This window comes from Cervus elaphus, chromosome 7 (genome assembly GCF_910594005.1).
Source record: "Cervus elaphus chromosome 7, mCerEla1.1, whole genome shotgun sequence".
Classification (NCBI taxonomy): Eukaryota; Metazoa; Chordata; class Mammalia; order Artiodactyla; family Cervidae; genus Cervus; species Cervus elaphus.
Window position 1 is genome coordinate 12,176,777 of NC_057821.1, and position 27,334 is coordinate 12,204,110.

The following is a 27,334-nucleotide window of genomic DNA, read 5'->3' on the forward strand; positions in this document are numbered from 1 at the left end:
GATCATTGTTCTGAAAGGGCTGGGAGACCAAGTCGTAAAGGAGGGAGGCAGAGACAACCCAGTGGGCTGGGAGCAGGGAAGCCCGAGGATGGAGCAGCAAAAATTGGTCATCCAGGCTCCCAACCGAATCTGCTGAAATTGTAGGACACTGACCTCTGCTTTAGAAATCTGACTTCGTTTTTTGTGTGTTTCTTACTGGGTGACTTTGGGCAAGTTACTTAACCTCTCTGAGCCTCAGTTTTTTCTTCTGTAAAATGGAGGTCATAATAGGGCCCACCTCATAAGATTGCTGTGGTGTTAAATGAGAAAATACTTGTACGGCACTAAGAAAGAGTGTGTGTTTGTTATTATTAACATCAGAGTTTCGGGGAGGAAGTTTCCTTCCCCTGGGGCAAGAAAGTGGAGACAGCAGTTATTAAAATAAGAGAAGCCCAGGGAGGCAGGAGGAGGGAACAGCACATTACTTCTCTCTGCCAGCCCCTAATAGGCTTGTGATTGTTTTTACTTAAAGAAGCTGTTTTCTTACAGCAGTGAACAGGGTCAGACGCAGAGAAGTTGTAGAGAAAGGACCAAATAAAATCCCCCGGGAACCTTGTGAGAGGTAAAGTGTGGCTGGCCAGAGTGGTGAGCGTCTCAGGCCAGGAGCCCTGTTCCGGAAGCCACCTCTAGCCCCTCGTTGCCCCCTTGGAGTGGCTTCTGGAACCAGGGGTCTCCAGGAGTCAAAGGTCAGCATCCGTGGTGGGAAGGAAGGGGCCCAAGCAGGCTCCTCCCTCTGCGGGAGCCCTGGCCTTTCCCCTTCAGGGCTGTGGCTCTGGGACCACTTCCTCTTTCTTTTCTCTGAAGCAGGGAGCAAGTCTGCTGAGCCCTCGGGAGAGACGGGACTCCAAGGATGCTGGAGCCCACCTGTGACCCCAGGTGGGGGTGACTGAGTGTGCTGGCTGGCGACCTCCCGCCCTGCTTCAGGGGGAGCTGAGGGCTGCCCTGGAGGTCTGCAGGATGGAGGGGGCGAGTGAGGAAACTCTGACATCTGTATCCAGTCTGGTGACTGTGTTTGAGAAGAGCAGGTATGGGCTAGTAGAGGTGGGGAGGGTCATCAGGGCTGTCTGGCATCCCTTGGGCCCTTGGGAAACCCAGGTCCTCCCAGTCTCCTGGCTGAGGAGCAGGCTTGGGGCCGCCTTGAACCCTGACAGTGAGCAGTGTCCTTGTCCTGGACCCCATCTCCTGTCTGGACAGTGCCCGCATCACAGGCTTCTCAGGGTCTGGAAGAGTGTCTGGGGCACCAGGTTTGGGCAGGGATGAGTGTGTGTGTGTTGGTGTGTTGGAGAGAGTCCAGACGTGTGTAATTAGATGTGTGAATGTGGGTGGACCGGATGCCCTGTTTGGGCTGCAGAACTCCACCTACTATCCCTCCAGCAGAAATAGTAGCTAATACTTATCAAGAGCTTACTCCCTATGAGGAGGAGGATAACCGTACCATTTATCATTCAAACCAGGACACAACTGAAACTGAAAGAGGACGCCATTACATCTTTTTGGTAGGAGGGAGGGGACCATAGGAGAGGTTGAGACCATTGCAGGCAAAGCAGATTTTGTGGTCAGCCTATCTATGGCGCAGTGATCTGAGTGTGTTTGCTACTTATTTCATTTAATCATCTATCAGCCTATTGGGGGTAGGTTCCATCTCTGTTCCTATATTATAGGTGAGAAAGGGGAGGCACAGAGAGGTGGTGGGGGGGCAGTTTAAGTGTTTTAAGTTAATGGGCAAGGGGCAAAGCAGGGGCTTCCTTCTGAAAGGAACAGGCTGGAAGTCATTGCGTGTGCCTGCTGCTGCTGCTGCTAAGTTGCTTCAGTCGTGTCCGACTCTGTGCACCCCCATAGACAGCAGCCCACCAGGCTCCCCCGTCCCTGGGATTCTCCAGGCAAGAACACTGGAGTGGGTTGCCATTTCCTTCTCCAGTGCATGAAAGTGAAAAGTGAAAGTGAAGTCGCTCAGTCGTGTCCGACTCTTAGCGACCCCATGGACTGCAACCCACCAGGCTCCTCCGTCCATAGAATTTTCCAGGCAAGAGTACTGGAGTGGGCTGCCATTGCCTTCTCCAGCGTGTGTCTGTGTGTGACATTAATCCACTCTGCAGGCATTTCTTAAGCCCGGGATTGTGTTAGAGGTTGTGACTGTTGTAGGTGGGGTTCTCTGGAAATAGACTCTGGGATAAGAGATTTGCTTCAGGAGGTTTACTGGGGAGGATTTGGGGTCAAGGGAGGCAGCACTGGGCACAGGTAAAAGTTGAACTGCCATGCACTTGCCAGAGGACGTAGCCTGTTCCAGAGAGTTCTGGAGTTGGAGGCCCCCCTGGCTGTTGCAGTCAAGGCAAAGGGCTAGGTCTTTGCACCCACACATGGACTAGTCATTGGATGTGGACTTGACCTTATATGAGGCTGCTCTCTTGCAGAGAGGGCAGTTCCGAGGGAGGGACCCAGTCAGCAACCTCTCAGCCACCATGCCCCTAGCAGCTAGGGGAAGAGTGCCTCCGTCCTGAGGGGTGTGGATGGCACAGCACAGCATCGCATGGGACCTGTAGCAGACGCAGGAGCCTAGAGAATGATCCCTGCCCAGAAGACTTCTGTCTTTGATGCTAAGCTCATGGAATGACCATGATGCCAGGTCATGACCAACAGATACCCTGAGAGGGGCCTAGACACTCTGCCGAGGGCACTAAGAGCAGACAAAGCCTCCTGTGTGGGTTTCATGGTGGAGGCAGCATCATGCAGACCTAGAAGGGCCGTTAGGCTTCCGCAGCAGGTGACCTGAGCCCGCCTCTCCCAGAGGCCTCAGCCAGCACGTTCTGTTCAGCACCAAGGACAGCTCTAGGTGCCACCTTCGAGGACCACCATCCCCTGGGGTGTGCAGAGATCACACCAACCCCACTCAACACACCAGGCATGCCCAGTGGAGACCCTCAGCACATGTGCTCTGCCTCGGAAACATCCCTTGCAGGAGGAGGCAGCCCTTGACCACAGTGGGATCAGAGGAGGTCTTGTCAGCAGGGTGAGAGTCACCCCTCACTCTCACGAGAGGGGCTGAGGCCAGCTGCCTTGGCCTGGGCTTTCTTGTGAGGTCTTTCAGTGCCCTAACTGATCTGAAACTGAGGGAGTGAAGAGGAAACAGAAAGTGGTCTGGGGCGCTGGGGGAGAAATGCAGAAGCTGAAACCAAACATAGAACAGAAAGCCTGAGATTCAGCTAACTCTTTAAGCTGCAGGCCCAGGGGCTGAGGAACTGGCTGTTGGGGTGCAAGAGCCAGTGAGGAACCACAGGGGACTGGGTCACAATCTTCTCTCTGCCACCAGCCAGTGTGTGATGTGGGGCAAGTCACATTGACTCTCTGCACCTATTTCTCCCTGACTCACATGGGGAAGGGCAGTTTAGGGCTCAGGCTCAGGAGCCAGCCAGCCTGGTCTGAATCCCACCTCTGCCCCCTCCTGCTGCAAGATCCTCTCTTTCTCTAGTTGCAGAATGGGGGTAATGAAAAACTTTGTCACAGAGCTTGGAAGATTTTATACCTGTCTAGTCCTCTGTTTCCCTGTCTGCCTTTCTTATAAGGGTGCCCACCCACCCTGTACTGTCACCACAAGCCTTTCCACACCAAAGGGAATGGGGTACAATGTATGTCATTGGATATATCCCTTGCTGCTGGCCTCTGTTATCTGAAGAATTTAACTGGTCTGCAGATCCAGTAGGTAGGATCAGAAAGCTACACTATGAAAGCTTGTACCTGGAGGGAGAAGGAAACTGACCCTAGACCGGCTTTTCATCACCGACTCGATGGACACGAGTTTGAGCAAGCTCTGGGAGTTGGTGATGGACAGGGAGGCCTGGCGTGCTGTAGTCCATGGGGTCACAAAGAGTCGGACATGACTGAGTGACTGAACTGAACTAAACTGAGAGGTGTGGAGGGCATAGTTCCCACTGAAAGTTCAGTTCAGTTGCTCAGTCGTGTCCAACTCTTTGCGACCCCATGGACTGCAGCACACCAGGCCTCCCTGTCCATCACCAGCTTCTGGAGTTTACTCAAACTCATGTCCATTAAGTCGGTGATGCCATCCAACCATCTGATCCTCTGTTGCCCCCTTCTCCTCTTGCCTTCAATCTTTCCCAGCATCAGAGTCTTCAGATGAGTCAGTTCTTCACATCAGGTGGCCAAAGTATTGGAGTTTCAGCTTCAACATCAGTCCTTCCAATGAACATTCAGGACTGATTTCCTTTAGGATGAACTGGTTGTTCTCCTTGAAGTTCAAGGGACTCTCAAGAGTCTTCTCCAACACCACAGTTCAAAAGCATCAATTCTTTGGCGCTCAGCTTTCTTTATAATCCAACGCTCATATCCCTACATGACCACTGGAAAAACCATAGCCTTGACTAGATGGACCTTTGTTGGCAAAGTAATGTCTCTGCTTTTTTTTTTTTTTAATGTCTCTGCTTTTTAATATGCTGTCTAGATTGGTCATAACTTTTCTTCTAAGGAGTAAGCGTCTTTTTATTTCATGGCTGCAACCACCATCTGCAGTGATTTTGGAGCCCCAAAAAATAAAGTCTGCCATTGTTTCCACTGTTTCTCAATCTATTTTCCGTGAAGTGATGGGACCGGATGCCATGAACTTTGTTTTCTGAATGTTAAGCTTTAAGACAACCTTTTCACTCTCCTCTTTCACTTTCATCAAGAGGCTCTTTAGTTCTTCTTCATTTTCTGCTATAAGCGTTGTGTCATCTGCATATCTGATGTTATTGATATTTCTTCCAGCAATCTTGATTCCAGCTTGTGCTTCATCCAGGCCAGCTTTTCTCATGATGTACTCTGCACATAAGTTAAATAAGGATGGTGACAATATACAGCCTTGATGTACTCTTTTTCCTCTTTGGAAGCAGTCTGTTGTTCCATGTCCAGTTCTAACTGTTGCTTCCTGACCTGCATATAGATTTCTCAAGAGGCAGGTCAGGTGGTCTGGTATGCCCATCTCTTTCACAATTTTTCAACAGTTTATTGTGATCCACACAGTCAAAGGCTTTGGCATAGTCAATAAAGCAGAAATAGATGTTTTTCTGGAACTCTCTTGCTTTTTCGATGATCCAGTGAATGTTGGCAATTTGATCTCTGGTTCTTCTGCCTTTTCTAAAACCAGCTTGAACATCTGGAAGTTCATGGTTCGCATATTGTTAAAGCCTGACTTGGAGAATTTTGAGCATTACTTTGCTAGCGTGTGAGATGAGTGCAATTGTGCAGTAGTTTGAGCATTCTTTGGCATTGCTTTTCTTTGGGATTGGAATGAAAACTGACCTTTTCCAGTCCTGTGGCCACTGCTGAGTTTTCCAAATTTGCTGACATATTGAGTGCAGCGCTTTCATAGCATCGTCTTTTAGGATCCCACTGAAAAGTCCCAGCTTTATCAGCTCTACCCTCCCTTTAGAGTGTTCCCTGGCTCCTACTCTTCCCTCAATATATCAGTTACTAGGGTTTTAGGGGATTTCCTGCTATAGAGAGACTAAAACCTGGGGTGAGGCCCAGGGTGATCTGGGAGGGTACATAAAATCTTCTATGTGCAACTAAGTGAAGTAAGTCAGACAGAGAAGGAGATATGTTGTATGACACCCCTTATGCAAAATCTGAAAAGAATTGATACAAATGAACTTATCTACAAAACAGAAACAGATTCACAGAGAATGAATTTATCATTGCCAGGGGGGAAGGGCGGGGGGAAGAGAGAGTTAGGGAGTTTGGGATCAAAATGTACACACCGCTATATTTAAAATAGATAACCAACAAAGACCTACTGCATAGCACAAGGAACTCTGCTCAATGTTACGTGGCAGCCTGGATGGGAGGGAAGTTTGGGGGAGAATGGATACATGTCTATGTATGGCTGAGTCCCTTTGCTGTCTACCTGAAATTATCACAACATTGTTCATCGGCTATACGCCAATACAAAATAAAAGGTTACAAAAAATCCTCTATGTGCAGAAGGAAGGGTTCCTCACTGCATTTTTTTTTTACACCCCCCCCTCCCCCTCACTGCATTTTAAACAGGGAAGTGTATAGTTCCCCGGAAAACAAGACACAGTCTTCACTGACTCATTTTGAAGACTGGAGTTCCCTCCAAGAAATGTGTTCAGGAGAGAAGTAGACGTCTCTGTCAATTCCTTCTGTGTGCCAGACACTCAGAGGCCAGTGAACATCTCTGATTTGCATTGTTGTTTTTCAGCCACTAAGTCATTTCCGACTCTGCGACTCCGTAGAGCGCAGCACGACAAGCTTTCCTGTCCTTCACTATCGCCCAGAGTTTGGTCAAACTCCTGTCCATTGAGACGGTGATGCTATGCAACCATCTCACCGTCTGTCGCCCCTTTCTCCTCCTGCCCTCAATCTTCCCCAGCATCAGGGTCTCTTCCAATGAGTTGGCTCTTCGCATTTGCCTTAATTGCACCCAAACCCCCACCAGAGAGGTGCAGCTCTTCTCCCTACTCTTGACTGTTCTCTTCTCCTCAGGACGACAGGAGCAGTGCCCAGAGTCCACGGCCTGGAGGCCGGGCATCAGCAGCCTGCGTGCAGGTCTCCTACACCCACAGGGCCCTGGGAGAAGCCCACCGTGGAGGAGGCCCTGGAGTCTGGGTCCAGGACGGTCAGCAGGAGGTACCTGAGCTCCCTAAAGAACAAGCTGTCCAGCGGGGCCTGGAGGAAGTCTTACCAGCCCGGGACCTGCCCCGGCTCAGGGACACAGGTGCCGGGGGGCTGGGGAAGAAGTGGGGTGCTGGGGGGCCATCCTCTGATCTCCTCCCCACGCATTCTCTCCCAGCCGGAGCCAAGTCTTCCCCTGGGTGGGTGGGGTCTTCTGTGTCCAGAGATCAGCTGAAAGCTAGATTCACACCGCCCCCCCCCACACACTTAATGGCCTTTGATTAAGTGCCTACTGGGCAACCTGCTGCTGACATTATTTCTCATACCCCTCACTGAGGGAGTCTTTTAAAATTTTTAATTATTTATATATTTATTTTTATTATGCATTTATTTACTTTTGGCTGTGCTGGGCTTTTGCTGCCATGCACAGGCTTTCTCTAGTTGCGGAGAAATTAGCACTCTGTTGTGGAGCTCAGGCTCCAGGCACATGGACTTCAGTAGTTGTGGTGCATAAGCTTAGTCGCTCCAGGCATGTGGAATCTTCCCGGATCAGGGATTGAACCTATATCCCCTGCATTGGCAGGCGGATTCTTAACCGCCTGGGAAGTCCTGTAGGAGTCTTTAAGGCATGGAGATTGAAATTCAGACAGCTTAAGGAACTTGTCCAAGACCACTCAACTCGGGGCCTGGTCCCCTCTTAGGTGTGGCCTCAGGTTACCCACTGAAGGAGGCAACACTGCCAACTAAAAATAGAGGTCAGCACTGATTCCCACCCTGAGGCTGGTTCTGGGTAGCTCACCTCCCTTTTCTGGGCTTCAGTTTTCTTGTCTATGGGGTTGAAGTGTTCGGCTGCAGCACGCTCTGCACCCTGGAGCCAGACCACCAGGGTTCACGTCCCAGCCCTTCGGCTCACTGTGTGACCTTGGGCAAGTCTCTGCAACCCTGCTATACTTGTTTCCTCATTGAGAAAATGGAGATGTGATCACAGGGGTACATACTATGTATACTGGTTATCATTTGCTATGTAACAAACTACACCAAAATGTAGTGGCCAGACAGCTTGCTGTTTCTGACAGTTTTGTGGGTTGATTGGAATGTTATTGGATAGGTCTTCTGTTGGTCTCACTTGGGATTGGTTTCACTTAGCGCGGGCTGCCGTAACAAAATAGAACAGCCTAGGCGACTTGAGGGCTTCCCTGGTAGCTCAGTTGGTAAAGAATCCACCTGTAATGCAAGAGACCCTGGTTTGATTCCTGGGTTGGGAAGATCCCCTGAAGAAGGGATAGGCTACCCACTCCAGTATTCTTGGGTTCCTTGGTGGCTGAAATGGTAAAGAATGCACCTGCAATGAGGGAGACCTGGGTTCAATCCCTGGGTTGGGAAGATCCCCAGAGTAGGGCATGGCAACCCACTCTAGTATTCTTGCCTGGAGAATTCCCATAGACAGAGGAGCCTGGCAGGCTATAGTCCATGCGGTCACAGAGTCGGACATGACTTAGCAACTAAGCATAGCACATAGGTGACTTAAAGAGCTTCCCAGGTGGTGCTGGTGGTAAAGAACCCACCTGCCAATGCAGGAGACGTAAGAGATGTGAGTTCGATCCCTAAGGTCAGGAAGATCCCCTGGAGAAGGAAATGGCAACCCTTCTCCAATACTCTTGCCTGGAGAATCCCATGGACAGAGGAGCCTGGTGGGCTACAGTCCAGGGGGTCACAAAGAGTCGGACATGACTGAGCAACTTAGCATGCACAGGGGACTTAAACAACAGAAATACATTTTCCCGCAGCTCTGAAGACTGGACATCCAAGGTCAAGGTGCTGGCAGGGTTGATTTCTGGCAAGGCTGCCTTCCTGGCTTGTAGATGGCCATCTCACTGTGTCCTCACATGACCTTTTCTCCTACACATGCTTTCTTGGTGTCCCTTCCTCTTCTTATAGGGGCACCAGTCCTGATGGGTTAGGGCCCCACCCTCTGCATCAGTTAACTTAATTACTAAATATATTCACACGGGAGGTTAGGGCTTCAACATATTAACTTGGGGACACAATTTAGTCCATAACAAGGGCTCCCACATGTCTGAAGTCAGATCTTGGCTGAGGCAGGAATGCCCATGATAGCTCATCTCCCAAGCCTAGTGCCTGGGCAGGGACAGCTGGAAAGCTTGCTCCTCTGGGATGCTGACATGGCTGGGCCCCTGGCTTCCTGTGCATGAGGTCCCAGGGCCTCTCCTCTCCCTGTGGCCTCTCCCTCAGGGCAGCTAGGCCTCTAGATATGGTAGTTCATGGCTCCCAAGAGAGCACAGGTGGACGCTTCCAGGCCTCTTAAAGCTTAGGCACAGCCTCACTCTGTCCCATTCTCTCAATCCCAGCACCAACCCAGATGCACCTGCAGCATGGGATGAGTCTTGGGAGCCATGCTCACTGGGGTATCTTTGGATACTGCTCCCATCAGAGGAGACCAAAGCTCTCCTTCTCCTCCTCCCCCCTTCCCTGCAGGAGCCTGAGGAGAAGAAGATTGTCCAGGAGCTACTGGAGACTGAGCAGGCCTACGTGGCACGCCTCTACCTGCTGGACCAGGTCAGTGGCCAGGACACCCCCCTCCCACTCCTTGGCACCTGGGTGTCCGCACCCTACCCCTGCTCTCCCTTCTGGCCCACCTCATAAGAGCTGAGAGTTAGGACCTCAGGTCTGATTCTAGGAAGCCTTAGTCCTTTAACTGATGACTGAAGTTCGGGCAGAAACCAGGATACAGCTCATTAGCACTGCTCCTGATTCCACCCTTGGTACCTAGGCTGGCCTCACAGGAGCAGAGACCATGCCAGCAGGTCCTTCCAGGCCCCACACAGCATCCTCATCTATCACCCCAGCTCCCAGCATCCTCACCATTCTTAGCCCTTCACACTGTCTTCAGGAGCTCTCAGGCAAGAAGGTTAAATCACTGAAGTGGGATCTCGAGCCTGGTGAAGTCCAAGGCCTTGACAGACACAAGAAGGGCCCATTCCTGGCATTCATCAGCTACCAGCTTCTGGCCAAGTCATTTAGTTTGCCCATCTGTAAAGTAACCAGAATAATCCTTGTCTCTCTTCCCAGGGTTTTTTGAGGATGATGGGAGGTTAAGGAGGTGGAAGTGCTCTGGAAGCTGGGTGGGGAGGGACCCCGAAGTCCCCAGGACTGTGCTCGTCACCCCCAAGCTGGTGTCAGGGGTGGGGGGCTCCTTCTCTGCCACAGGCTCAGTGACCCAGTGGTGGCTACAGGTCTTCTTCCAGGAGCTGCTGAAGGAGGCCCGCGGCAGCAAGGCCTTCCCTGAGGATGTGGTCAGGCTCATCTTCTCCAACATCTCCTCCATCTACCAGTTCCACTCGCAGTTCTTCCTCCCAGAGCTGCAGCGGCGGCTGGATGACTGGTAAGGTCCAGCAGGAGCCCCTGGGGCCCCCTGACTATAGCCCTGGCCAAGTCGGGGTGCAGCCTCCAGGACACTGGGTTTGGCCTGATAGGTCCCTGCCCTTGCTATGTGGCCATGACTCTACTCCTCTGGGCTTGCTCTGTCTGCACAGTGAAGGGCTTGAATGAGTTGTGTGCATGTGTGTGTGTGTGTGTGTGTGTGTGTGTGTGTGTGTGTGTGTGTTCTGGAGAAGGGGATGGATCAGGTCCTCACTAGGCTGAGTGACTTAGGAGGCAGTGGAAGCCACCAGCACTAACTGATGATTTCCTACTTGCCTTGCATTGGGTTTCACACCTATTAACTTGCTTAGTCTTCACATTAGCTCACTGTGTGCTCATGGCCTTGTGGTTAGGCCAGAAACCCTCTATGCTTTCAGAGATACCCACGAAAGTATTTAGTGGTGAAATTAGTATCTTGCCAAAGAAATGCCATGATGTCTGGCATGTCCTTTAAAATTTCTTGGCAAAAAAGAATCTTTCAGTTCAGTTCAGCTCAGTCATTCAGTCATTCCAATGCTTTGCGACCCCATGGACTGCAGCACACCAGGCCTCCCTGTCCATCACCAACTTCTGGAGTTTACTCAAACTCATGTCCATTGAGTCAGTGATGCCATGCAACCATCTCATCCTCTGTCGTCCCCTTCTCCTCCCACCTTCAATCTTTCCCAGCATCAGGGTCTTTTCAAATGAGTCAGTCCTTCGCATCAGGTAGTCAAAGTATTGGAGTTTCAGCTTCAGAATCTTAGTAATTGTTAAATCCTGTGATGTATCTATAGTTAGCATTAGATGCTCAGTCGTGTCTGACTCTTTGCAACCCCGTGGACTATCATCCACCAGACTCTTCTGTCCTTGGAATTCTCCAGGCAAGAATACTGGAGTGGGTAGCCATCCTCTTCTCTAGGGGATCTTCCCGACCCAGGGATCGAACCCAGGTCTCTCAAACTGCAGGCAGATTCTTTACCATCTGAGTCACCAGGGAACCTGATGGATCTATAAGGGTTCATTATTATATTCTTTTTACTTTATGATTGATCAAGATTTTTTTCAATAATTTTTTCCCAAAAAGACAACCCTGTAAGGTTGCCTACCATCATGCCCAGTTTTTCCAGATGGGAAAGCTGAGGTATAGTTGAGGCTAGGTGATTGGCCCAAGAACACATAGCTAGAGTAAGTGGTGCGGTTGGAAATCAGACTCGGGCAGGCCAGGTCCAGATCACTGATGCTCTACTGTAACAATTCCAGGGTTGAATGACCTTTTCTTACCTCTCTTAGCCTGGATTTCCTCCTCTCTAAGGTGGGCCACTGACTGTCTGTCCTTCCTGCCCCGTGCAGGGTCGTAAGAATTAAATGAGATGAGGCATGCAGCATGTCTCGGGCAGTGCTGGGCATGTGGCCCTTGTTATTGTTATGAGAACAAGCATCAGGTGGTTATTGAACACCTGTTGTGGGCCTGAGCCTGTGCTGGGCCTTTAGGGGAATTCCATCCATAGGAGAGGTCAGCATCTGCCCTCTGGGGGCCCACAGTCTAAGGAAGAGTGAACCACACCTGTGCCCAGGTGTGCCCACCCCACGCCATACCTGCGCCCAGGAGTGCCGCAGAAAGGCTGCGTTGCGGGGGGGCTGAGGGGAGCCTCACCTCTCCTGACCCTGTGTGGAGTCAAGAGAAGAGGTCCCCAGACCGAGGGCAGTACCTGGTGCCCCTCCGGCAGGGCCGCCACCCCCCGCATCGGTGATGTGATCCAGAAGCTGGCACCCTTCCTGAAGATGTACAGTGAGTATGTCAAGAACTTCGAGCGAGCCATCGAGCTGCTGGCCACCTGGACAGACAAATCCCCACCCTTCCAGGAGGTTATCACCCGCATCCAGGTGAGGCTGGGGTGGGCGCGGGGCAGAGCCCTGCACAGCCGCCCCCAGCCTGCGGTGGCTCCAGTTCCCCAAGCGATTTGGGGCACTTTGCCAGCTCAGTGGCTTCCACAGCCCTGCCCGCTCCCCCGATCCTCAGGGGCAGCCTGACCCGCCCCTTCCCCCTTTGACGCCCCCTCTTCTCCCCCCTTCCCTCCCCAAGAGCAGCGAGGCCTCAGCTAGCCTGACCCTGCAGCATCACATGCTGGAACCTGTGCAGAGAATCCCACGCTACGAGCTGCTGCTCAAGGAGTATGTCCAGAAGCTGCCAGACCAGGCCCCAGACCTGGCTGATGCCCAGAGTGAGGACACCCCCAGTGAATCGGGGGGGGGGGGGCGGAGGGGCTCTGGGAAGGCTGGAGCCACTCCCCTAATTTATGGAGTACCTGCTAAAGACGGTTTTGATGACCGTCAACCATCAACGTTGACTGTTGTACTTCATAGACATTGTCTATAGCATTAGTTATTTTTTTTTCCTACAGACACTGAGGCCCAGAGAGGTTAAGTGACTTGCTCAAAGTCACACAGCCAAAAAGAAGCAGAGCTAGGATTTGAAACCGTGCCCTCACTCCTGGATACGGCAGGCAGTGAAAATCACAGAGGCCAGCCACCTCGGCCCTGTCTTTCAGGGGCCTCTAGTCTCTTCACCCTGGGTGGGAATCGGCCCCCATCATCCAGACACTGGATGCGCCAGGCTACAGGGGAAGGGCTGCCCCTGGGGTGCTCAGGGCAGGCTGTGAGGCCACTGGGTTGAGCCTCAGGGGCCTCCTGCCTCAACCACCAGCCCCATACTTTCAGGGGGTAACTCCAACCCTGCCCCCTTTTCAGAAGCCCTTGACATGATCTTCTCCGCTGCTCAGCACTCCAACGCAGCCATCACTGAAATGGTGAGCGCCCCAATCCTCTGAGAAGGAGCTGTGGGCATCCCCGGGGCCCTATCACCTCCTCCTGCAGCTCTCAGCCCCTGCTAGCCCAGCCAGATCGCTGTGTCTGCCTCTCCTCTGACCCTGCCCATGACACCCAGCCCCCTGCCGCCCTCCTCCCCACTGCCCATCTCCGCCCACGCGAGGCCAGCCTTCTAGGAGCAGGCAGGGTCTTGCGTGACCTTGGCTGAGGGTGGCCCTCCCGCCCCCAGGAGCGGCTGCAGGAACTGTGGGAAGTGTACCAGCGCCTGGGCCTGGAGGACGACATAGTCGACCCCTCCAACACCCTGCTCCGCGAGGGCCCCGTCCTCAAGATCTCCTTCCGCCGCAACGGCCCCATGGAGCGATACCTTTTCTTGGTAGGGGGATGCTGGGGGGCTGGCTCACTCCACACTGGGGAGGGGCGTCCATAGGCATGGGCCCTCTGCCCCAGGCCCTGCCTGCCTGGCACCTTCCTGGCCGGCACTGCAGGGGAGCAGGGACAAGCCTGCTTCCCTGTCTTTATGGCTTTGGCACCCTGGTGACTTGGGACAAATCACATGCTGCCTCCAAGTCTCAGGGATTTCCAGCTGAGGGGGTTCCCAGGCATGTCCTAGGAAGCCACAGAGCCAGAAGCTGAACCCAGTCTGTTTAGCTCCACAAACCTGTGGTATCAATCTGGGCTCTAGAGCGGGCAGGCTGTCGTTGCTGTTGAGTCATTAAGTCGTGTCCAACTGTTTCGTGACCCCGTGGACTGTGTAGCCCACCAGGCTCCTCTGTCCATGGGATCTTCCAGGCATGAATACTGGACTGGGTTGCCATGTCCTTCTCCAGGGGATCTTCCTGACCCGGTGATTGAACTCGCATCTCCTGTGTTGGCAGGCAGATTCTTTACCACTGTGCCACCAGGGAAGCCTGAGAGCATGCACGTCAGGAAGGCATTAGGTTAGCTGCTAGGAAGAACTGCCCCAGTTTGCAGTGAGGAAGCCAAGGGGTCTCCTGGAGATCTGGAAACTGGTCCCACCTGGAGGTTTGGGGGAGGGAGCTACAATCTCTCATAAGCCTCTGCCACCATTGACCCCCGTGAGAAAGGCCTCGTAGGTCTCCAAAGTCCGCCGTGGTCCCCTGAAGTCCACAGGTCGGGCAGCCCCTCGGTGAGCACCCCAGGTGGAGTGGGGCTAGAGCGCCCCTCCCTCATCACACTCGTGTTGTCCTGTGAGCCGGCCCAGCGCATGGCGAGAGGGGAGGGAGGCCCGGGGGGCTCAGCCCACGTGGTGAAATGAAGCCCGCCCGCCTGTGCTTGCCGCCCCGCCGCTGTGCACACACGCCCGCTCGTGTCTCCCGCAGTTCAACAACATGCTGCTGTACTGTGTACCCAGGGTCATCCAGGTGGGCGCCCACTTCCAGGTCAGGACCCGCATCGATGTGGCCGGCATGAAGGTGAGAGGGCTTCACCCCTAGGGGCGGGCCGCGGGTGGGGAGCAGCAGGAGCCGCCAACCGGCGGTGTGGTCAGAGATTCTGCATTTCTGAGCAGCTCCTGGCAGACGCCAGTACTGCAGCTTTGAGTAGGAAGGGTCTCCACAGCTCAGTGGCCGACTTGGAAGTGTCCACATCCAGAGATGTCCGCGAATGAGCAGGGACAGCAGCCCATAATGGTGCCTGCTGACTGAGTGGTCCCCGTGGGTTAGGCCCTGCATCATCCCATTGGACCCTCATAACAGCCCTGGGATGTAGGGGCTATTATTATCCCCTGCATTTCTTTAGTTTTTAAAAAATCTTAAAAAAATAATTTTATTACCTAAAAATGTAAATAATACACATTCCAAAATCAAACTATATAAAAAATATATTCAATGTGTATTGCACTCCATCCCCGAGTTCCCTTTCCTAGAGGCAGCCTTTGCTCCTTGTGAGGCCTTCCAGAGGTAGTCTATTCATTATGGCATCCTTCCTTGTGTTTCATGTAAACAGTGAGACTGTCTTTCACATACACTATTCTGTGCTGGACTTTTTAAACTAGCTACTTATTCTGGAGATGGTTAGAAGTCAGTTCGTTTGGAGCTTCCTCATCCTTTTACATAGATGCATAGGGTCCTAGTGTGTGGATGCACCATAATTTGCTAAACCAGTCCACTACTGATGGACGTCTAGATTGTTCTCAGCTGTCAATGTCTGCAAATGAGACTGCAATAAATAACTGTGTACAGTCTGAGGGTATCTATAGTTAATCCCATTTTCAAAAATAAGGAAAGTGATACATCCAGACAGTGAAATATTATTCAGTGATAAGAAGGAGTGAGCTATAAAGCCATGAAAAGACATGGAGGAAACTTAAATTCATGTTACTAAGTGAAAGAAGCCAATCTAAAAAGGCTACATGGATACATACGGTGTACATCTACTGTATGATTCCAATGGTATGACATCCTGGAAAAGGCATTCTGTCTCTGGATGGAGACAGTGAGAGGATCAGTGGTTATTAGGGGTTAGGGGAAGGGAGGGATGAACACAGAGGATTTTAAAGGCAGTGAAACTACTTTGTAGGTGCTATAATGGTTGTTGTTGTTTAGTTGCTAAGTCCCGTCTGGCTCTTTGCGACCCCGTGGACTTCTCTGTCTATGTAATGGTAGATATCAGATATTATACATTTATCCAAACCCACAGAATGCACAACACCAAGAGTGAAGCCTGATATAAACTATGAACCTTGGGTAATAATGATAGGTTCATTGATTCTAACAAATGTACCATTCTGGTGGGGAAGTGTTATTAATGGAGGAGGTTGTGCATGTATGGGCACAGGGGGTATATGGGAAATCTCTGTACCTTCCTCTCAGTTTTGCTGTGAACCTAAAAACTTGATTTAAAAAAAAAAAACAACACAAGGCGCAGAAAGGTTAGGGCTTCCCTGATAGCTCAGTTGGTAAACAATCTGCCTGCAAGGCAGGAGACCCTGGTTCGATACCTGGGTCAGGAAGTTCTGCTGGAGCAGGGATAGGCTACCCACTCTAGTATTCTTGGGCTTGTTTGTGGCTGAACTGGTAAAGAGCTGGCTCAGTGGTAAAGGCTTACCCACTCCAGTATTCTGGCCTGGAGAATCCCATGGACTGTATAGTCCATAGGGTCGCAAAGAGTTGGACACGACTGAGCGACTTTCACTTTCAGAAAGGTTAAGTAACTTGTTTGGGGGTCACACAGCAAATCCTCGTTTGCATGATCAAGCCCAGGTATAACACAGTCCGAGCCTCTGTATCTAACCAGCATACCATACTGTCTCCTATTAAGGCTTCAACCCAGAGGGATAAAGCATAGGGTGGAATTGCAGGCATAGTAGAGGAAATGGGAAGAAAACCCTCTTGGCCACCCCCTCTCTGATGCCTCCTAAGTCCGGGTGGCCGGGGCTGGAAGAAATAGAGGTCAGATCTGGCCCATCTCAGTACCTTTCCATCTCCCCTTCCCCCTCTTTACCCCCACACGACATCTCCCAGGATTTTCCCCAGGAGGGAGCTGAAAGCAGGACACTTCTGCCCCTGGAGACCTCCTGAGCTCTGAGAGCCCCTGCAGGAGGGCCTTGCCCCTGCTCCTGACTCAGCTTGCCTGGCATTTGGGGTGGGGTGTAGCCTGAGGGTGATGGCAGGACATGGGCAGCTTCTGGGGGTTCCCAGCCCATCCCCCATGCCTCAGCAGACTGAGGTCTTTTGGGAATGCAGCCCCCTACTCTGTCTTATCCAGCTTCTCTTACTGCAATGGCCAGAATGTCCCAGAGGCCAGAGCAGGCATGAGCTTGAACATCTGGGAGCCGCGGTGGGTGAGCCTGAGAAAGGCAGGTTATGGAGAGTTACAGACAGAGAAATTGGAGACTGGCAGCCCTGTCTTAGGACTGGCAGAGACCCAGGCATAGAAAGAGGCAAAGGTTGACAGAAAAGCCAAGAAATATAGAGACCAAAACAGAGTCATAAAGAGGAAATCCATAAATATGTTCCCTGGAGTGTCTGAGCTCAGGATGTGTGCATGGGGTTCCTGGCGTCTGCTAGTCTGGGCGAACACAATCACTGCAGGGCGTGTCTGGTGCTCCGGCGGTCACACGGCGCCCCCTCCTGGGTGGCTCGGGGCTGGCGGGTGCAGAGCTGTCCACCCAGCCGCGTTTGTACAGGAATCATTTTCTGAGTCTGAGGTTTGGAGGCAGGTCTGGTCTTTGACCACCGTGATGGCTCCCACTGGCCCATACCCCCCTGGCCCCCTTCTTCCTGAGTATCAGGGAGCCCTAGATCTCAGCAGCTGATTCCCACCCCCCAGGGTCTCAGCTCAGTTCAGTTGCTCAGTCGTGTGTCCAACTCTTTGCGACCCCATGGACCCCAGCACACCAGGCCTCCCTGTCCATCACCAACTCCTGGAGTTTACTCAGACTCATGTCCATCGAGTCGGTGATGCCATCCAACCATCTCATCCTCTGTCGTCCCCTTCTCCTCCCAGTCTCCCTGGGTCCTATCTTTGCGCCATTCTGCACAGGGCCAGCCTGGGAAGAAGGAAGGGGTATGGGCCCTTGGGTACTCGTGGACCCAAGACAACTGCGTCTCCATGGACAACTGTGCAGGTTGTGCGCTGCACAAGCACCCCCCAGCGGAGGTGAGCACTCTGCGGCCACAGCAGACAGCACAGGTTGTATATGGACTGTTCTCATTGTCCGGCAGATGGCAGTCAAGTCTCTGGTTCAGCAAACCAGGCTCTTGACTATTTCACCAGTTTGACAACAGATGTCAGTAAAGTGTTTTGAGCAAGGGGTGTCTTTTTCTAATTAGCACAAAGGCGCTGCATGGGCTGGCAGGGACCTGACAGCCAAGTCTGGTGGTTGAGCCTGGGCACAGCCCAGCTCAGGGAACTGTCCTCCAGAAACCTGAATCCTGCATCCCTGCAGAGGTGGTCCCTCAGGTCAGGGATCTCCCCAGTTCCCCTTTTCTATGAAAAGCATCATGTTTCTTCCTAGCTCTGGCCTCCAACCCTTAGATTTCTCCCTTCTTGTCCCTCTCCCCTCTCTCTCCCCCAGTCAGGCATGGAGTCTTGCCAGATTCCTGATATAGACCCTTTGAGCCTCCGCATTGTCAAGGGTATCAAGAGCAAATCACATCCAGCTCCTTTTGAGGGAACAGACAGGTTCTGTGGGCCCAATGGGTAGACCAGGCCTCATGTGAGCAAGTCATGCTCTTGCGGTGTGGTGGGCCCCCTGAAAGGGTGCCAAGGCCTGCTCACCTTGCAGCAGGGAGCTGGCAGAGGGGCCAAGTGTCAGATGGGTTCACTTTCCTCCATGCTAGGCCCTTGGGCTCCAGGTCTGCGTCTTCACTTCCTTTCATGACCCTATCTTCACACGGCCTGGGAGACACCTGTGCTTACTGGGCTCTGGGGTAGGGTAGAAAGAGATATGCTTCTACCTTAGCCGTGAGGACCAAACCCCTGAGTTTGAATCTTCATTCTGCTCTTTAGATGCTGTGTGACCTCAAGCGGGTCTCTTGCTCTCTCTGATTTCCATTTCCTCCTCTCCCAAATGAGGCTGATAATGTCTGCCTCTCAAGACTGCTGTGAAGATTTTCTTTCACTGTTTATTATGGACACTTTTAAGGGGGGAAAATGGTACCTCATTTACTCATCACCTGGTTATGATGATTGTCAACTCAAGACTGGTTTCTTCCGCAACCCCCCTTCTGGTCCTCTTTTCCAATGGATTATTTAAGAGCAAATCTCAGACACATAATCATTTCACCTATGAATACTTCAGTATGTCTCTGTAAGAGACAGTAACTCTTTTTTTAACGAGTTATTTTATTTTATTTTTTGGCCATTCCATGCTGCATGTGGGATATTAGTTCCCCAGCCAAGGATCAAACCCTTGCCCCCTGCGGTGGAAACTCAGACTGTACCATCAGTGAAGGCCCAAGAACTCTTCTTTTTTTTGCCCTAAAAGATGCCAACAGTACCATGATTACATCTAACAAGTTAGTGATACTTATTTAACAACAGTAAGATCCCTTGGTTTTCCTTGGCTGTCTCGTAATTGCCTTCTCACAGCTGATCTGTGTGAATCATTTGTGATATGCTTCTTACATGCCCTTTTATCTATCATACTTCCCTCTCCTACTTTTCTCTGATTTATTAATTGGAAATCAGATCGTTTCTCTGGCAGAGTTGCTCTCAGTCTGGATTTTGCTGACCACACCCTAGTGGTATCATTCAGTGAGTCCCACGGTCCCCCATGTTTCCTGGAAACTGGTAGATGACCATAGGTTGGGCTGGGCCCGAGGACTGTAGCCGGTGACAGGCAGTGCCCTCAGGGACACGTGGTGGCCGTTAAGTGTTAGAACTGATCAGTGGGTTCAGCGGTTGTGCCCATTAAATGAGAACACGTGTGGGTGCTCAGCGAAGCACTCTGTGACCGGCAGCCTTCACAGCGGCCTCGGAACCTGCGGAGTTCTGGGATGAGGATGGTTGAAGACAGGAGGTGGGGATCTGTCAGATCTGTCGAGCTGGTTGATCAAGTTCTTCGTTCACGATATGGAGCAGAGGGTCTCATCCTAGGCCCTACGTCTGCTCTTGGAAAAGCCGCGTTCCCAAACCCAGCATGTGAGCCAGTTTCCATCTTGGTGACCCCTTTGTCAGGAGCTGTCACCCCTGCCTCCCCCGGACAGGCTTATCTGCTGAAGTTCCAGGAGCCTCAGGTCCCATCTCCTCTGTAGATCGAGGCCAGCTCGGGGCACCTTTGCTGGGCTGGACGGAACGGGGAGCCACTGAACAAGCTCCCCATCCTTGTCTCTCTGTTTGAATTGTCCCTGGGGCACGATTCTCCTCCCTCCCCACCACAGTGCCTGGGGGCGCGGGCGGGAGTCTGAGCCTCTCCCTCGGATTCCGAGCAGGTGCGGGAGCTGGCTGACGCAGAGTTCCCCCACTCCTTCCTGGTGTCCGGGAAGCAGCGAACCCTGGAGCTTCGAGCCCGGTAGGCAGGGGGCCCGGGGGCGGGGAGAGACGGGAAACCTGGGAGGGGCCGCTCCCCTCAACACCTGTGTTCTCTTTCTGAGCAGGTCTCAGGAGGAAATGATCTCCTGGTTGCAGGTATCAGAACAAAAGCTCCAGGGCCCCTAGGGTTGTGACTGGCGGGGAGGGAGGGGTGCTGAGTGTGTGTGTGTGTGTGTGTGTGGGCGTGGGAGCACACACGTACCCACCTGCTCTTCCTCAGCTCTGTAGTAGTTGGAGGTGTCAGACAGGTTCAAATCTTGCCGCTGAATGGCCTGGGACAAGTCGTTTATCATCTCTGAGCCTCAGTTTTCACATCTGTTGTATGTTCAGCTGCTCAGTCGTGTCCGACTCTTTGCGACCCCATGGACTGCAGCATGCCAGGCCTCCCTGTCCCTCACCATCTCCCGGAGTTTACTCAAACTCATGTCCAACGGGTCAGTGAGGCCATCCAACCATCTCATCCTCTGCCGTCCCCTTCTCCTTCTGTCTTCAATCTTTCCCAGCATCAGGGTCTTTTCCAGAGTTGGCTCTTTGCATCAGGTGACCAAATAGTTTCTCCTCCCTTTAATCAGACACTGTATGCTTGGAATATTGTGCCCAGCACCCAACAGGCTTTTAGCAGTGCTTGTTGAATGTGTGGATGGATTCACAGATGAGCAAGGCCCTTCTGCCTCCCCCTCAACCACCTCCTTTTGCCCTGCACCCCCTACCCTGCACCAGGCCTGCCAAGCTGCCATTGACCAAATCGAGAAGCGGAATGAAACCTTCAAGGCTGCAGTCCAGAGCCCTGAGGGAGACCCCCAGGAGCAAGAGGTAAATGCAGGCTCTGTATTTCTACCCCACCCCGCCCCCGGCCACCCCACTTGGAGACGCCAGCCTCACACAGGACTGATTCCCTCTCTTGGCTCTACCTAGGCAGCTTGGAGGGCGGGGACATGTCACCCATCACAAATGATTCGGAGGGATCAGGGGAAGCCCCACACCCCAGCATCACCCTACTCATAGAAACTCAGTGCCAAAGACTCCCTCATTAGCAAGAAAGTCCTATGGGAGCCTTTTTGTGCAGCTGCTCCCAGGAAGGATTTCAGGTCTATAAGTATAACTCTGGCTGTGGGGGGTGGGGTGTGTGTGTGTGCGCGCGTGCGCGCACGCTTGCAGGTTGGGGTTTTGAAAGTGCCTGAAAAACGCTAGACCAAGAGAAAGTGGAAGGCAGGTGGGGTGGCAGTTACGGAGAGTGTCTCTGACTATTTCAGCTCTGAGCTCTGAAAGTGGCCTGATGGGTGTCTTTACTGGGTCCCTTGACCTCTCTGGCCTCAGTTTCCTCACTTGTAACTCAGGACGTGGAGAGATTGACTTCCCCCAAGTGTGGTCTTCATCCGTTTGTTCCCCTTCATGGGGGAGCCGCTGGGAGGCACAGACTGCAGATGCTCTGCCGCAAGTCGGTGGGCAGAGGGCCCAGGGCCACGGGGAGTGGGCAGGGGGTCCTGAAGTGCCCACCCCGCTGCCCCACAGCTGCAGTCCGTGGAGCTGGGCCTCCGGGCGCCCCAGTGGGTGCGGGACAAGATGGTGACCATGTGCATGCGCTGCCAGGAGCCCTTTAACGCCCTGACACGCCGCCGCCACCACTGCCGGGCCTGTGGCTACGTGAGTACCCCCTGGCCCCCATCTGCCAGCCCGGGCCCTGCCCTCCCGTCCCTGCCCACTCTGCCCACTTCGGCCGGTGCAGAAGCACTGGGCGCTAACCTGGCCAGACGTGTGCATTACCTCATTCGGACCTCACGGTGTCCATGTGTGAAGCAGGTCTCCCCCGACCCCTAATCCCCTTTCTGCAGTTGCGACCTGAGGCTCAGGCAGGTTAAAGCCACCAATTCAAGACATTCCCCAGAGCCGACCCCATTCATTCACCTGCTTCCTTACCACTGTTTCCCAAGACCCCAGGGCCCAGGACCAGGGAACAGTCTCCAGTGTCAGACTCGTCAGCCCCTTGCAGGCCTTGAACCCACCTCCTCATCAGCCCCAGGCCTGTTACACAACCCCCCCACCCCATCCACTCTTCTTGACCGACCTCAGCTAACTGTCCCCTCCTCTTCTTGGGTGGATCCTCAGCACTCGCTCCAGCACCTACTCATTCAGGAGCTAACTCTGCCTGCCATGTTCAGGCCTCAGTTTCCTCACCTGTAGAATGGGAATCAAGAACACCTGGGCAGTAGTGAGACCTCAGCAAAGGAAGGTTCACCCCTTCCCTCTCCTGGTCCTCCTTCCCTTCCCCTTCCTCAGTCGGGGCAGCACCATTCAGAGGAGCAGCCGCCAGCTGATAGAGGAAGAAACCAGGCCACTCCTCCGTCTTCTCTTCGGCTCAGGCCGTTATCAGAGGCAGATCTTGCTTTGCTTTTTAAGCACCTGCTGCACTTGAGCTGTTCTCTGTTGACATTACAACCTTCTCCATTCACTCCGCAAACATGGGGAGCCCTTTAATGACCTCGGGGGGAGGGGGAAACAGGAGGAGAACAGCTGGGCAGGTTGGGGCCAGTCAGGGAGGTGTCCCCAGAATGTGTTAAGCTGCAATGAGGACAAAAGTAAATTTCCAGGACTGGGACACACCTGTGTTCAGATGTGAGTTCCATCCCAGAGCCAAACAGACAGGATCTGGGGGATGAACTTCCCTTCTGGGTGAGTCACATCAGTAAATGAGTCAAGTTCGCTCACACTTGTAACTTTGTAAGTCGTTTCTTAAAAGCTATTTACAATAGTTAAGAAATACCGAGAGGCCCAAAGAACGATATAGGGACACCCGTGTACCTGCCTTCCAGGTATGAGGAAGAAATAAAGTCTTCTGAGAACTGAATGAAATATATGATCCTTCATTGAATCCTGGATGGGAAAAGACAGAACCAGATACAGGAGTCATTGTTGGGACCATTGAGGGATATTTGCTTATGAAGCACATGTTGTTAATAAGACTGTGTTGATATTAAATTTCCTGAGTATGATCATAACGTTGTGGGTAGGGAGAATGTCCTTGTTCTTAGGAGCTACAAGCTACACATTTAAGAGTGACAAGACACATGATGATTGTAACCTCAACGGTTCAGAAAAAAATATAGAGCGAGGGAGAGAGAGAGGGAGAGAGGGAGACATCAAACGTGGCAATACATGTTCACAATCCCTGAATCTGGTGGTGGGGTTATCACTGTATTATTCTTTCAGCTTGTCTTCAGGTTTGAAATTTTTGAAAATAAAAGGTTGGTAGAGGAGACAGAAGAAAATAAAAAGTTTCTAATAATGTTTTAAAAAATTAAATCTCAATTAAAAAAAAAATCAAGTTAAATATTCCTAAGGCAGCTGAAGCCCTATGTGTAGAGCTTTGTGAGACACCCTTGGCCCGGTTCTGGGGTTTCTCGTGCCCGTGCAAACTTTGTACTCTGTGAGTCATCCTTTCGGTGGTTGGGTGCCCAGTTTCTGCCTCCCCGCCTGCCAGACGGGAATCCTGGTGAGGGTGGGGCAAGCCCAGGCCCTCTCCTACGGGTCCCTCCCAGGCCACGTGCTGTGCTGGGCACCCAGGCGGGCTCCCTGAGGAGTTACTCTTCCTCCTAGGCTCACTCTCTTGCCCCCATTTCCAGTCCCACTTCCTGGACTCACTGTGACACCCCAGTCTTCCTGGAAGTTGCATCCTGCCATGCCTGTGTTTCTCCCCAGGTTTTCTCATGCCTCTTTCACGCAGTCACCCCAGATCTGCTGTGGCCTTCTTGGGGGCGACTCAGTGGTGGGTGGGCTGGGGGACGGGCCCCCTTCCACAGACTTCACATGGCAGGTCTTCCTGGCAAAAACTGCCAGCCCACCATTTTTGTATCAGAACATGCTTGACTCTAAGATTGAGTGGATTGCAAAACCTGGATGACTTAACACTCAACCGTAGGACTGCAAAGGCACGTTCCGCGTGAGGAGGGCTGGCTGCTACCCGTAAGCGGTGTGGCCCTGGCCAAGTCACTGCCCCCTCATTGCAAAGTGAGGGTAAAAGTCCCAAGGCTGGTCTCTTGCTGGGGGCACAGGAAGTCAGGTGGGATGGCAGAAGGGAAAGAGAGAGAGAGTATTCAGAGAAGTGATGAGACGCAAGGGGTGAGTGCTGGTCAAGTTCCCGGGATCAGGAGCTGCCCCCACAAAGGGGACCATGTGGAGAGAGGCTGAGCTCCTTCAGAGGGGCCCACATCTCAAGCCCCCCAGCTGGGGGCCCTGGAGCCTAAGCGCCACCCCACCTACCCCCGCCAGGTGGCTGTGAGGACAGGGGAGGCCCCGCTCTGTCTCCATCTCTCTCCTGAAGCCTGTCATTCCCTGATCCCTGGGGCTCTCACGTCCCCAGCTCCCGAGCCAAGGCACAAACTGCGTCTAAGCCCCTCCTGCCTGTCCTCCCCAGGTGGTGTGTGCCAGGTGCTCGGACTACCGGGCGGAGCTCAAGTACGATGCCAACAGGCCCAACCGAGTCTGCTTGGACTGCTACACCTTCCTCACGGGAAACGTGCTCCCTGAGGAAAAGGAGGACAAGAGACGGGGCATCCTGGAGGTGAGGGTCGGCTGCCTCCGCTCAGCAAACGTGTGCAGGGCCTCCCCAGAGCTAGCGCTATCCTTGGCGCCGAAAAACTAGCCGGCCTTGATCACACCCCCTCCTTCTCTCTGCCCAGGGACACCCACCCCCACCCCCTGCCTGCTAACATCCCCTACCCCCGCCAAATAAAGCAGAGCCGGGCCTGTCACCAAATGGAAGCAACTTCTGGCTCCAGGCTGTCACCCGGGCTCCCTGCCCCTCCCCTGCCTCCCCATCCAGTGAGCCCACAGCCCCCCTGGAGCACTTCTGTTCTCATCCCCATGCCCCAGCAGTCCCAGGAGGTGAAGAGAGCTGGTGCCACTGATCCCATTTTACAGATGGGGAGACTGAGGCTCAGGGTCCTACTGCAGGGAAGAGGCGGACTGGAGACCCCATTCTAGTTGGAAGGGACTTCAAGGACCGGCTGGTTCTATCCCAGGGAGATCCAGGCCCAGAGAAGTGACTCACCCAAGGTCCCTTGGCGACTTAGGAGCCAGGTCTCTGATCTATGCCATGGGTAGTGTCTGCTGCCTGTGGGGCTCCCCAGGCTGCTCCCACCTCTGGGGCACTAGCTGTATCCAGCTTCGTGCTGCACATACAGTGGTCCCCAGCCCAGCCACTGGTCACCACCACCGCCCTCTGCACCGCCCCACCTCATTAAAGCCAGGTTGACATCCCATTGTCCTTGAGAGGTGGGAGAAGACTCCAGCCTATTCCACCTGAATTCAGCTCCCAGGTTCAAGTGATCCTTTCCACCACATCTGCCTGCTTTCTGACCCTCCCCCATTCTTTTAGGCCCAGACCCTGCCCACACCTTCCCTGACCGCTGGTCCACATAGCTTGCTCCTGGAAAGGAGGAATGCTCTCTGCCCCTTGCCAGGCTCCTGTTCTGCTTCCTGGGGGTGACTTGCAGGGGATACGCCCTCCAGCCCCTGCCCCAAGCTCAGGTTGGCTGGGGTTTGCCTGCAGCTCTGCCACTGGCCAGACGTGTGACTACAAGTCCATGATGGGGCCTCTCGGAGCCTCAGGGACAAATAGCATCTCCTTTGGTGGGGTTGCCATTAAGGTTTAGAAAGAGTGCTTTCTGATGGCCGACATCGGGTAGTGGAAGCCGTGTTCCCTGATGGTCCCTCTGTCTGGTTTCAGAAAGGAGCCGTGGCGGGGTCTGAGCAGAGCCTCATATGCAGCTTTCTGCAGCTCCTGGGGGACAAGTGGGGCAAGAGCGGGTCCCGGGGCTGGTGTGCCATCCCCCGGGACGACCCCCTCGTGCTCTACGTCTATGCTGCCCCTCAGGTAACACCACTCCCTGCCCCTCCTTGCGGCACGTGTGTCTGTCGGCAGGGGGGTGGGGGTGAGTCCTGTTAGCCCCATACGTCAGATGAGGAAACTGAGGCTCCATGAGGCCCTGGTTCCCTCGAGACACAGGGTCAGCAGCTTTCAGAGCTGGGCCCAGACTCCAAGCCATGATGGTTTTGGCTCAGGGGGACGACCAGTCTTCTTTGAGGCCCCTCCTGCCAGCCCACCCCACTGCGTGGGTGTTTGGGGGAGCAAGAGGCGGGCGTGTGGCTGGAACCCTCCAAAGGGCTGTCTGGGGCAGCGGCCACAGCTCCCCCTCCCTCCCTCGTCTCCACCCCCAGGACGTGCGGGCCCACACCTCCATCCCCCTGCTGGGCTACCAGGTGACCGCTGGGCCCCAGGCGGACGCCCGGGTCTTCCAACTGCAGCAGTCAGGCCAGCTCTACACCTTCAAAGCCGAAAGCGAGGAGCTGAAGGGCCGCTGGGTGAAGGCTATGGAGCGGGCAGCCAGCGGCTGGAGCCCCGGGAAGTCCAGTGACAAGGACCTGTCTGACTGAGCCACGTGCCAGCCCCTCTCCTCCGCAGAGCCCCACTCCTGCCTGCGGGCTGAGGTTGCGGCTGACCCGCCACCCCCAGCTGAGCTTTCAAAGAATCAATCTGCAGTCTTCTGTCTTCAGCCCGTGTGTCCCGATTTGAGATTCCGAAAACACGGGTCCGTTCCTCTGGGGATGGGGTGAAGAAGCATATCCCAGCTTAACCAGGGCCGTGGGACTTTCAGTTCTAAAACTAGGAAAGTCCCAGGTTACCCATGACTGTTGGTCACCAAGGTGATTCTCAGCCTGGGCTACGCATGAACGGACAGAAAAATAAAGATAAAAATAAGTTAAAAATTCAAAAAATACCAGTGCTAGTATCCTTCGCCAAAGATTTCTGACTTGACTGGTCTGGGATGGGGAAGCATGTGGATGTTTTAGGAAGTCCCCCGTGAGTCCGATGTACAGCCTGGGTTACCTGGAAAAAGGAGAAAGCGAGCAAGCTGCTGAGTGCCAGGCATGAGAGTAATAATGCTGATGAATATCAAACACCTACTGAGGCAGGTACCGTTCTCGTTGCTTTATGTGGATCATCTCACTTTACTCTCAGGACTTACAATCCCCACTTTCCAGATGGGGACACTGCGTCTTAGAGAGAGTTAGTCAGTGCTCAAGTTCCCCCCAGCTGGTGGATGTAGGAGCCAGGTTTTAACACAGTGCACTAAGGTGAAAGCTCCATCCATCGGGTAGCAGAGCAGTTGGCCGAGCAGAGAAGTGGGGGAAAGAGTGAAGAAAATGGGGGGAGACAGTAATAGGAGCTGGAGGGGAAGTCAGGGGAGCCCTCTAGAGGGTGGGTTAGGCTGCTTTTTCATAAGAGACCACCATGGGGTGGCAGTGACCAGCAGTCCGCATCCAGGGACCCCAGCCTGGGCCCTGACACGCGAAGCAGACCAGTCATAGACCTTGGCCCAGCAGTTTGCTCCAGCATCCCTCCACATTCTGAGGCCCCTTC

At 53.3% G+C, this 27,334-nt stretch overlaps 1 protein-coding gene across 3 annotated transcripts; it reads left to right on the forward strand.

The window, feature by feature from the left end:
• The first annotated feature begins 459 nt into the window (after window positions 1-459).
• On the forward strand, window positions 460-26,688 carry FGD2 (FYVE, RhoGEF and PH domain containing 2). Of its 3 annotated transcripts, none has more exons than XM_043907334.1 (17): window positions 460-601; window positions 844-1,064; window positions 6,538-6,769; window positions 9,163-9,243; window positions 9,921-10,069; window positions 11,817-11,973; window positions 12,173-12,311; window positions 12,838-12,896; window positions 13,145-13,291; window positions 14,259-14,351; window positions 19,815-19,894; window positions 19,980-20,010; window positions 20,635-20,727; window positions 21,427-21,558; window positions 24,326-24,472; window positions 25,640-25,786; window positions 26,131-26,688. In XM_043907334.1, exons 2-17 carry the CDS (start codon window positions 997-999, stop codon window positions 26,344-26,346), a joined length of 1,971 nt encoding a protein of 656 aa, XP_043763269.1. In that variant the 5' UTR covers window positions 460-601; window positions 844-996; the 3' UTR covers window positions 26,347-26,688. The 3 variants fall into 3 exon arrangements, with proteins under 3 accessions (XP_043763269.1, XP_043763272.1, XP_043763271.1); XM_043907336.1 differs by lacking the exon at window positions 460-601 and adding an exon at window positions 657-725; XM_043907337.1 differs by lacking the exon at window positions 21,427-21,558.
• Window positions 26,689-27,334: the final 646 nt, after the last annotated feature.

Excerpts from the sequence above, each read along its gene's own strand:
- FGD2 (XM_043907334.1), top strand. The coding sequence starts at position 997 with ATGGAGGGGGCGAGTGAGGAAACTCTGACATCTGTATCCAGTCTGGTG. Across the intron at positions 6,770-9,162 it reads GCCCCGGCTCAGGGACACAG|GAGCCTGAGGAGAAGAAGAT; the intron begins GTGCCGGGGGGC and ends CCTTCCCTGCAG. Across the intron at positions 14,352-19,814 it reads TCGATGTGGCCGGCATGAAG|GTGCGGGAGCTGGCTGACGC; the intron begins GTGAGAGGGCTT and ends GATTCCGAGCAG.